We start from the raw sequence: 12,427 nt of genomic DNA, 5'->3' as shown, positions 1-12,427 counted from the left end.
TCACCTCCCAATTGACTTGACCCTCAACCCTACTGTACCTAATAACCTTGCTCTTATTCACATTTACTCTTAACTTTCTTCTTCCACACACTTTACCAAACTCAGTCACCAGCTTCTGCAGTTTCTCACATGAATCAGCCACCAGCGCTGTATCATCAGCGAACAACAACTGACTCACTTCCCAAGCTCTCTCATCTCTAACAGACTTCATACTTGCCCCTCTTTCCAAAACTCTTGCATTTACCTCCCTAACAACCCCATCCATAAACAAATTAAACAACCATGGAGACATCACACACCCCTGCCGCAAACCTACATTCACTGAGAACCAATCACTTTCCTCTCTTCCTACACGTACACATGCCTTACATCCTCGATAAAAACTTTTCACTGCTTCTAACAACTTTCCTCCCACACCATATATTCTTAATACCTTCCACAGAGCATCTCTATCAACTCTATCATATGCCTTCTCCAGATCCATAAATGCTACATACAAATCCATTTGCTTTTCTAAGTATTTCTCACACACATTCTTCAAAGCAAACACCTGATCCACACATCCTCTACCACTTCTGAAACCACACTGCTCTTCCCCAATCTGATGTTCTGTACATGCCTTCACCCTCTCAATCAATACCCTCCCATATAATATGCAGACCTATCTGTACTTTTATTCCAGACTTTTTGATATTGCAGCTTTTATTTATTTGGTCGTTGTTACTCTCAGGGAAATTGTCAGGACTAAACTAAAATGCCCATATGTCAGAGAGTAAGCAGTATGGTTGAATAAGATATATTAGAAATAATTTTCTGAAACTGTGGTTTTGGTGCTTTATTACATGACAGCTAGAGACTGAGTGTGAACAAATGTGACCTTTGTTGTCTTCCTAGCGCTACCTCGCACACATGAGGGGGGGAGGGTTTTTTTATTTCATGTGTAGCAGGGTGGCGATGGGAATGAATAAAGGCAGACAGTATGAATTATGTACATGTGTATATATGTATATGTCTGTGTGTGTATATATATGTATACGTTGAAATGTATAGGTATGTATATTTGCGTGTGTGGACGTGTATGTATATACATGTGTATGGGGGTGGGTTGGGCCATTTCTTTCGTCTGTTTCCTTGCGCTACCTCGCAAACGTGGGCGACAGCGACAAAGCAAAATTGATAATAAATAAATATAGATTGTTAGATTAGGAAGCATATTTGGAAACAAGTGAATCCTTCTGTCATGTTTAACACTGCAAAGTGTGATCCTGTTCTGTCAGCAGAGCACATCAGTGATAAAAGCAATGTGGAATTGAATGCCAGAAAGCCACTTATACAGCATGTTTTATAATTTGCAGTCCTTATGTGTAAGCCCTATATCTTACCACCATACCTGTGCTTATTTTTCAAATGACAGTGATCCTGTCTAGAATAACTTACAAGCTATTAGGTTGGTTGTTTAATTCACAGGGGTACTGTTAGGTTTTATATTTTTTCAGCATTGATTCTGCTGCAGCAGAGTTTTATTGGTGATACGATTCCTCTCTTTATTTTATGTGATGTGAACTTGAATTCCAAAATGCTGCAAACCATCCATCCAAGCAAAAACCCATTTTATTACATATGGCTTGAATATTAAGAATTTCCATCATTTCAAATTTCACTAGAGACCTGTGTATATCCAATATAGTGGACATAATCTAAAAGGACCTGCATAGGTTAGTTCAACTTGGAAATTGGTGCCACCTGGAATAACCTTGGTTAACTGCTGATAACTTTTGGTTACAGATTTGTTGCACAGATTTGAAGTACGCTGATTTTCAGTACAGTATCTTTATCCATTGATTTTCAATTCAGTATCTTTATCCATTAACATTATCCCATTACCATACAAGTTGGGTATATTAGGTACTCAGACCCTCTTGATAACAGCATATGAAATGGCTGGAACAACTTATGAAATGGCAGGAACACCTGTATGATAGACATAGATATTTTACACGCGTTCAGAGATTTCACATATCCGATTATGTGAGTAACAGTTAAGGGTTAGGGCAAAGCCAAGAATGAGAGGAGAGCTTAGGAAGAAAAGTGAGGTGAGGCAAGAGGGTAGGGACAGGAGAAGAGGCAGAGATTGGAGAGAGCTAAGAATTAGGAAGACTTTGGGATGTGTGGAAAAGTCATGGTTAAGGGGATATCCATGATAGAGGGAGTGCTAGAGGTATAGTCTAGGAAGGGGATAAGCCATTTGATTAAGAAGCCAGAAGAAAGAATGTCTTTTATGTAAAAAATATAAGAACTAAGGGTTAGGGTATAACCAAGAATGAGAGAAGAGCCAAGGAAGGGCAATTCCTGTTTTGATTTGGGCTAATTATGTTAGGGAGAGGCAAGATCTAGGGCAAAGCCAGGAATGATGAAAGACTAGGGAAGTGTGGCCAAGTTAAGGAAATGGGGAGAAGCAAGGATAGTGGAGATTGAGGGGCTTTAGGAGAGCCAGTTTAGGAAGACATCAAAGAAAAAGAACCAACAAAGATATAGGAAGTGGAGTATGTAGGGTTGCTACTGGGAAACTAGTGTTTAGAAACTATGGTTTAATGAGGGTGTACTCTGTTGAGAATATGGACTTATAAACTATATAAAAGGTGCAATGATGGGAATGAGGATGGTATAGAGACAGGAAGGTGTGGAGGGAATGAAGCAAGAAGAGTTTGGCATAAGGATTTTGTCAGAGGAGGTTATGGAGTATTGTGGATGTGGTGTTTGGATCATTTTAAACTTGAGAGTGTAGACTATGAAGGGTTTTGGGTGTGGATGTGGAGTCAAAAGAGTATTGTGTATGAAGGATGGAGTGTTGAAGGTTAGAGAAAGAAGTTTTAATGCCTTCAGATTTTTCTCAAGTGACTCAGGTCCCATTATTAGGCTCTTATGACAGTGACAAAAGTATGGTTTGTAGGTGATGTGGTTTAATTATAGTATTTTTTACCATTTTATTTATGATAAATGCCATGGGACTTACAAGTACCATGTAATTCAGCATTCAGTTTTAGGTACTTATGCAATTGAAGAATGCAACAGCAACTTTTTTATTATCACTCATATGATACGTAAGAATACGTAGTTTACAAGATGGGTCGTATCATTCTATAGATATTACTCAACAAATTTAGTAAACTTTATTTAATTCTTAGGTTATGTCTAAGTAAGTTGAGGGGCTCTATTTAAATGAGCCACCCCATTCAAATGGGAAGGGAGTTAAAGGTAAAAGACAGGTAGAATAGTTTCATCTATTCATAATTAAAAGTGGTTTATTACATACTGGTTAGCATTACTGACCATGATGCATGCATGAGCCCACCTGGGACCAAGCCTGCAGGGGCTTATACCCTAGGCGGGCAGTCAGCCTTCCTTTCACCCAGTTATTAATCCTCACATCAGGGTTGGTTGATGAATTGGTTAACTGGCCAATGCAAGGATATATTATTCCCTCTATAAATACCCATGGAAGTGGAAGTGAATCATAGGGTGGGGGAGGGGACGAGGGTTCTGGGAGCACTGAAGAATGTGTGGAAAGAGGGAATGTTATCTGGGGGGGGGCAAAAATGGGTATGGTTGAGGGATTAGTAGTAACAACAATATTGTATTGATGTGAGGGTGGGCTATATATGGATGGGGCTGTGTGTAGGAGTGTGGATGTGTTAGAAATGAAATGTTCCAGGACAATATTTGGTGTGAGGTGGTTTCATTGATTAAGTGATGAAAGGATAAGAGAGATGTGTGGTAATAAGAAGAGTGTGGTTGAGAGAGCAGAAGAGGGTGTGCTGAAATGGTTGGGATATATGGAGAAATTGAATGAGGAAAGGTTGATAAAGAGGATACATGTGTCAGAAGTGGAGGGAACAAGGAGAATGGGGAAACCAAATTGGAGATGGAAGGATGGAATGAACAAGATTTTGAGCAATCAGCACCTGAACATGCAGGAGGATGAAAGGCATGCACAGTATAGAGTGAATTGGAACATGTGGCACACTGGGGTTGATGTGCTGTCAGTGAACTAAACTAGGGCATGTTGGAAGGTCTGTGGGGCCTGGTTTTGGATATTGAGTTGTGGTTTCGAAGCATTTGACATGACATCTAGAGAATGGATGTGAGCGGTTGTTGCCTTTCTTCATATTTTCCTGGTGCATCCTCACTAACATGGTAAACAGCATTCAAGTATGAAAAAAGTAGTGCCATTGTACAAAGGCAAAGGGGATAAAGGTGTTCAAATTACAGAGGTATAGGTTTGTTGAGTATTCCTGGGTATGGTTGAGGGATTAGTAGTAACAACAATATTATATGGATGTGAGGGTGGGCTATATATGGATGGGGCTGTGTGTAGGAGTGTGGATGTGTTAGAAATGAAATGTTCCAGGACAATCTTTGGTGTGAGTTGGTTTCATTGATTAAGTGATGAAAGGATAAGAGAGATGTGTGGTAATGAGAAGAGTGTGGTTGAGAGAGCAGAAGAGGGTGTGCTGAAATGGTTGGGATATATGGAGAAATTGAATGAGGAAAGGTTGATAAAGAGGATACATGTGTCAGAAGTGGAGGGAACAAGGAGAATGGGGAACCAAATTGGAGATGGAAGGATGGAATGAACAAGATTTTGAGCAATCAGCACCTGAACATGCAGGAGGATGAAAGGCATGCATGGTATAGAGTGAATTGGAACATGTGGCACACTGGGGTTGATGTGCTGTCAGTGAACTAAACTAGGGCATGTTGGAAGGTCTGTGGGGCCTGGTTTTGGATATTGAGTTGTGGTTTCGAAGCATTTGACATGGCATCTAGAGAATGGATGTGAGCGGTTGTTGCCTTTCTTCATATTTTCCTGGTGCATCCTCACTAACATGGTAAACAGCATTCAAGTATGAAAAAAGTAGTGCCATTGTACAAAGGCAAAGGGGATAAAGGTGTTCAAATTACAGAGGTATAGGTTTGTTGAGTATTCCTGGGTATGGTTGAGGGATTAGTAGTAACAACAATATTATATGGATGTGAGGGTGGGCTATATATGGATGGGGCTGTGTGTAGGAGTGTGGATGTGTTAGAAATGAAATGTTCCAGGACAATCTTTGGTGTGAGTTGGTTTCATTGATTAAGTGATGAAAGGATAAGAGAGATGTGTGGTAATGAGAAGAGTGTGGTTGAGAGAGCAGAAGAGGGTGTGCTGAAATGGTTGGGATATATGGAGAAATTGAATGAGGAAAGGTTGATAAAGAGGATACATGTGTCAGAAGTGGAGGGAACAAGGAGAATGGGGAAACCAAATTGGAGATGGAAGGATGGAATGAACAAGATTTTGAGCAATCAGCACCTGAACATGCAGGAGGACGAAAGGCATGCATGGTATAGAGTGAATTGGAACGATGTGGCACACTGGGGTTTATGTGCTGTCAGTGGACTAAACTAGGGCATGTTGGAAGGTCTGTGGGGCCTGGTTGTGGATATTGAGTTGTGGTTTTGAAGCATTTGACATGACATCTAGAGAATGGATGTGAGCGGTTGTTGCCTTTCTTCATATTTTCCTGGTGCATCCTCACTAACATGGTAAACAGCATTCAAGTATGAAAAGAGTAGTGCCATTGTACAAAGGCAAAGGGGATAAAGGTGTTCAAATTACAGAGGTATAGGTTTGTTGAGTACTCCTGGGAAATTATATGGGAGGGTATTGATTGAGAGGGTGAAGGCATGTACAGAGCATCAGATTGGGGAAGAGCAGTGTGGTTTCAGAAGTGGTAGAGGTTGTGCGGATCAGGTGTTTGCTTTGAAGAACGTGTGAGAAATACTTAGAAAAACAGATGGATTTGTATGTAGCATTTATGGATCTGGAGAAAGCATATGATAGAGTTGATAGAGATGCTCTGTGGAAGGTATTAAGAGTATATGGTGTGGGCTAGAAGCAGTGAAAAGTTTTTATTGAGGATGTAAGGCATGTGTGCGAGTAGGAAGAGAGGAAAGTGATTGGTTCCCAGTGAATGTCAGTTTGCGGCAGGTGTGTGTGATGTCTCCATGGTTGTTTAATTTGTTTATGGATGGGGTTGTTAGGGAGGTGAATGCAAGAGTTTTGGAGAGAGGGGCAAATATGCAGTCTGTTGTGAATGAGAGGGCTTGGGAAGTGAGTCAGTTGTTCGCTGATGATACAGTGCTGGTGGCTGATTCGGATGAGAAACTGCAGAAGATGGCGAATGAGTTTGGTGAAGTGTGTGAAAGAAGAAAGCTGAGAGTAGATATGAATAAGAGTAAGGTTATTAGGTTCAGTAGGGTTGAGGGACAAGTCAATTGGGAGGTAAGTTTGAGTGGAGAAAAATTGGAGGAAGTGAGGTGTTTTAGATATCTGGGAGTGGATTTGGCAGCGGATGGAACCATGGAAGCGGAAGTGAGTCACAGGGTGGGGGAGGGGGCGAAGGTTCTGGGAGTGTTGAAGAATGTGTGGAAGGCAAGAACGTTATCTCGGAGAGCAAAAATGGGTATTTTGAAGGAACAGTGGTTCCAACAATGTTGTATGGTTGTGAGGCATGGGCTATAGATAAGGTTGTGCGGAGGAGGGTTGATGTGTTGGAAATGAGATGTTTGAGGACAATATGTGGCTAGAGGTGGTTTGATCGAGTAAGTAATGAAAGGGTAAGAGAGATGTGTGGTAGTAAAGAGAGTGTGGTTGAGAGAGCAGAAGAGGATGTATTGAACATGGAGAGAATGAGTGAGGAAAGATTAACAAAGAGGATTTATGTGTCGGAGGTGGAGGGAACAAGAAGTGGGAGACCGAATTGGAGGTGGAAGGATGGAGTGAAAAAGATTTTGAGGAATTGGGGCCTGAACATACAGGAGGGTGAAAGGTGTGCAAGGAATAGAGTGAATTGGATAAATGATGTGGCCTGTAAATAGTATTAAAAAGATGTAGGGTTAAAGTAAGAGGAGGACATAACATGAAATTAACTGAGAAACTTATTAAAAAGGATGTAAAGAAATACTTTAATAGTTTCTTAGTGGTGGATTAATGGAACAGAATAAATGAGGACTTGGTTGATGCAGACAACATGCATGAATTTTAGAACTTGGTTATTGTAGATAAAGTACAAATAGGTTATCACAACTGAGGCTGTATTAGAGCATTCACTTGCCCATACTGTCTCAGCTAATGTGACAAAAATAAAGCAAAGGCAGTTTTATTTGATTTGTGGTGCCTTGTACTTAAGAGGTTTGTGGATGTAGGAGGGGGCTAGGGATTTAGAAGGGTTTCATATTGAGGGATGGAATGGTGTAAGTATTGTGAAAAATTGAGTGTGAGATGAGGGAGGAAGGAGATATGTGAAGCATAAAGAAAATAAGGAATGTGTTTATATTGATGAATGGTAAGAGGTTAAGGAAAGAGAAATTAATTGAGGAATTTGAAGGTAGTGAAGAGTGTTAAAGGTTGAAGGATTATTAAGGCTGTGGTATGAGTGATTTGAATTATGAGAGTTGGGTGAGGGTTATGAATAGGATAGGATTTTCAGAGGGTGAGAAGTATGAGAGATGTGAGGAGGTAATGGGAAAAATTTTGATGGTTGGGATATGAGGATGGTGTCAGAGAAGAGCAAAGTTGATAATAGAATGACTGCAGAAATCAAATGCATGTATTTAGGTATCATTTCAGATTGAAATCTGAAGCTGGTTTGAATCAGAAAGTTGGAAACAAAGATCTTTGACTCCTCAGTTTTGGCTCCTTTTTAAGAAATGGTGATACTGTACTCAGTTGCTAGGAAACAACATACCATGAGTTATGTTTCTGTTTTATTGGTAAAGATTGTGAAAATTTAATGATAATTATTATTAAAGGTTAGTCCATATTTTTTCTCACAGGATTATGAAGAGTATTTTGTTCAGTGTGTTGTGAATGAGTTTGATGGATGTCTTTCTATATACTTCATTTTACCAAGGCATTACAGTGTATATAAATTCTCAGGAGAAGCTAAAGTTTTACCATGTGCGTGAAAGACATGGAGCATCACTCAAGGTACAGGGATTAGAGGATGTGAAGCACGAGGATGGGCTCGGAAGATTACCACCTCACCTCTCCTCAGTGTCCTCACTACTCCTTTACAACACAACTCACAATCCGTAAGTTGACTTTTATGGTCATGGCTGCTTAAGAAATTTAAAGTTGAAGCTAGATTTTTGAAATGTTTGTAGTGCGATATCCCAAATCTGATTTTTTTTTTCTTTTTTAGGAAAGGGACCAATGTCAAGGCTTTTTGATATTTTCACAATTTACCAATCCATGTAGGGGTGTGTGGGGCCTGGACGTGGATGGGGAGCTGTGGTTTCTGTGCATCACACATGACAGCTAGAGAATAAGTGTAAGGGGATTTGGCCTTTCTTTGTTTGTTTCCTGGTGCCTCCTCGCTGATGTAGGGGGCGATGATCAGGTATGGGGGAAGAGAAGGGAATATATGTGTTATCCTTTTTCTTTCCCTTCATGCATTTGTGCTTTTTATTGTGGGGCAGGGTGGCATTGGGAATGGATGAAGGCAAACATGTATGAATATGTACACTAGTTCCAGAAAGTACCAGTACAGGGTGTGATCGATGACTACCAAAAACATACATTAACTTGTGACATGTTGGGAGAGTTGGTACGTGTATCCCCACAACCCACCCACTTGGTATCCAATACAATGAGTGTTGCCATATGGGAATGAGTTTAACAGTTGAATGACAACCACTACATAGTGTAAGGAGGTAGGTGGCACCACTGGTGATCTACAACCTATGTGGTAAGATAGAATGAGGTTAACTCAGTGTGTTTGTTTCATTTTTACGGTTTGATGTTTTATTTAGCCAAATAATGAGAGAGGGTTCAGTTGTGGTGAACATGTCATGGACTATGAACCATGTGCTATGAACCACACGAGAATGCTGGGTGTAAAACAGAGGCAGTATGGGGCAGTAGTGCCTTACACATGTCAGTCAATATGGAAACCTCACAGGGAACACAAGGAGCTGTTATTGCCCTTCATAACAAAGGGCACAGTGTCTCTGATATTGCCTGTGGGTGGGTTGCTGTCCACCAGAATACTGCTTCATGATGGATTAGGTGACACCTGGAAACTTGTGCTACCGACAACAGGTCTCGGAGCAACAGTTTATGTTGCACCACCTCTGCAGATGACCAGGTTGAGTAGTGTATTTGGTATCATGAAATAGCATGGCAGGATATATTCGTAAGTACCAGAAACAGCTTTGCTAACTAAATTCACACACTTCATTACAGGTGGGGGTTATTGCACAGTTGGAAAATATGCCACTACCTATTGGGAAATATTTTTGCAGGGCCTATAATGTATTACATTTACATTACACAGTATTCATTATACAATGACATTGTAAAACAGTGCAATATGTGGGTGGTTTTCTTTTTTTTTTCTTTTTTTTTTCCGCTGTCTCCCGCGTTTGCGAGGTAGTGCAAGGAAACAGACGAAAGAAATGGCCCAACCCACCCCCATACACATGTATATACATACGTCCACACACGCAAATATACATACCTACACAGCTTTCCATGGTTTACCCCAGACGCTTCACATGCCTTGATTCAATCCACTGACAGCACGTCAACCCCGGTATACCACATCGCTCCAATTCACTCTATTCCTTACCCTCCTTTCACCCTCCTGCATGTTCAGGCCCCGATCACACAAAATCTTTTTCACTCCATCTTTCCACCTCCAATTTGGTCTCCCTCTTCTCCTCGTTCCCTCCACCTCCGACACATATATCCTCTTGGTCAATCTTTCCTCACTCATTCTCTCCATGTGCCCAAACCATTTCAAAACACCCTCTTCTCTCTCAACCACGCTCTTTTTATTTCCGCACATCTCTCTTACCCTTACGTTACTTACTCGATCAAACCACCTCACACCACACATTGTCCTCAAACATCTCATTTCCAGCACATCCATCCTCCTGCGCACAACTCTATCCATAGCCCACGCCTCGCAACCATACAACGTTGTTGGAACCACCATTCCTTCAAACATACCCATTTTTGCTTTCCGAGATAATGTTCTCAACTTCCTCACATTCTTCAAGGCTCCCAGAATTTTCGCCCCCTCCCCCACCCTATGATCCACTTCCGCTTCCATGGTTCCATCCGCTGCCAGATCGACTCCCAGATATCTGAAACACTTCACTTCCTCCAGTTTTTCTCCATTCAAACTCACCTCCCAATTGACTTGACCCTCAACCCTACTGTACCTAATAACATTGCTCTTATTCACATTTACTCTTAACTTTCTTCTTTCACACACTTTACCAAACTCAGTCACCAGCTTCTGCAGTTTCTCACATGAATCAGCCACCAGCGCTGTATCATCAGCGAACAACAACTGACTCACTTCCCAAGCTCTCTCATCCCCAACAGACTTCATACTTGCCCCTCTTTCCAAAACTCTTGCATTCACCTCCCTAACAACCCCATCCATGAACAAATTAAACAACCATGGAGACATCACACACCCCTGCCGCAAACCTACATTCACTGAGAACCAATCACTCTCCTCTCTTCCTACACGTACACATGCCTTACATCCTCGATAAAAACTTTTCACTGCTTCTAACAACTTGCCTCCCACACCATATATTCTTAATACCTTCCACAGAGCATCTCTATCAACTCTATCATATGCCTTCTCCAGATCCATAAATGCTACATACAAATCCATTTGCTTTTCTAAGTATTTCTCACATACATTCTTCAAAGCAAACACCTAATCCACACATCCTCTACCACTTCTGAAACCACACTGCTCTTCCCCAATCTGATGCTCTGTACATGCCTTCACCCTCTCAATCAATACCCTCCCATATAATTTACCAGGAATACTCAACAAACTCATACCTCTGTAATTTGAGCACTCACTCTTATCCCCTTTGCCTTTGTACAGTGGCATTATGCATGCATTCCGCCAATCCTCAGGCACCTCACCATGAGTCATACATACATTAAATAACCTTACCAACCAGTCAATAATACAGTCACCCCCTTTTTTAATAAATTCCACTGCAATACCATCCAAACCTGCTGCCTTGCCGGCTTTCATCTTCCGCAAAGCTTTTACTACCTCTTCTCTGTTTACCAAATCATTTTCCCTAACCCTCTCACTTTGCACACCACCTCGACCAAAACACCCTATATCTGCCACTCAATCATCAAACACATTCAACAAACCTTTAAAATACTCACTCCATCTCCTTCTCACATCACCACTACTTGTTATCACCTCCCCATTTGCGCCCTTCACTGAAGTTCCCATTTGCTCCCTTGTCTTACGCACTTTATTTACCTCCTTCCAGAACATCTTTTTATTCTCCCTAAAATTTAATGATACTCTCTCACCCCAACTCTCATTTGCCCTTTTTTTCACCTCTTGCACCTTTCTCTTGACCTCCTGTCTCTTTCTTTTATACGTCTCCCACTCAATTACATTTTTTCCCTGCAAAAATCATCCAAATGCCTCTCTCTTCTCTTTCACTAATACTCTTACTTCTTCATCCCACCACTCACTACCCTTTCTAATCAACCCACCTCCCACTCTTCTCATGCCACAAGCATCTTTTGCGCAATCCATCACTGATTCCCTAAATACATTCCATTCCTCCCCCACTCCCCTTACTTCCATTGTTCTCACCTTTTTCCATTCTGTACTCAGTCTCTCCTGGTACTTCCTCACACAAGTCTCCTTCCCAAGCTCACTTACTCTCACCACCCTCTTCACCCCAACATTCACTCTTCTTTTATACATATTTTTTTTTTTTTTTTTTTTTTTTTGCTTTGTCGCTGTCTCCCGCGTTTGCGAGGTAGCGCAAGGAAACAGACGAAAGAAATGGCCCAACCCACCCCCATACACATGTATATACATACGTCCACACACGCAAATATACATACCTACACAGCTTTCCATGGTTTACCCCAGACGCTTCACATGCCCTGATTCAATCCACTGACAGCACGTCAACCCCAGTATACCACATCGATCCAATTCACTCTATTCCTTGCCCTCCTTTCACCCTCCTGCATGTTCAGGCCCCGATCACACAAAATCTTTTTCACTCCATCTTTCCACATCCAGTTTGGTCTCCCACTTCTCGTTCCCTCCACCTCCGACACATATATCCTCTTGGTCAATCTTTCCTCACTCATTCTCTCCATGTGCCCAAACCATTTCAAAACACCCTCTTCTGCTCTCTCAACCACGCTCTTTTTATTTCCACACATCTCTCTTACCCTTAAGTTACTTACTCGATCAAACCACCTCACACCACACATTGTCCTCAAACATCTCATTTCCAGCACATCCATCCTCCTGCGCACAACTCTATCCATAGCCCACGCCTCGCAACCATACAGCAT

At 41.4% G+C, this 12,427-nt stretch overlaps 1 protein-coding gene across 5 annotated transcripts in view; it reads left to right on the top strand.

Annotated features, from left to right (window-relative positions):
* LOC139754617 (WASH complex subunit 1-like) overlaps window positions 1-12,427 on the top strand; it is a 98,365-nt gene that overhangs the window by 19,857 nt on the left and 66,081 nt on the right. For all 5 annotated transcript variants that reach the window (XM_071672073.1, XM_071672076.1, XM_071672074.1 and 2 more), the window contains one exon: window positions 7,982-8,136. In XM_071672073.1, coding sequence (XP_071528174.1) covers window positions 7,982-8,136 — 155 coding nt within the window. The remainder of the gene's footprint in view (window positions 1-7,981; window positions 8,137-12,427) is intronic.

Source organism: Panulirus ornatus, chromosome 17 (genome assembly GCF_036320965.1).
Source record: "Panulirus ornatus isolate Po-2019 chromosome 17, ASM3632096v1, whole genome shotgun sequence".
Lineage (NCBI taxonomy): Eukaryota > Metazoa > Arthropoda > Malacostraca > Decapoda > Palinuridae > Panulirus > Panulirus ornatus.
This window is presented reverse-complemented; position numbering and strand designations above follow the sequence as displayed.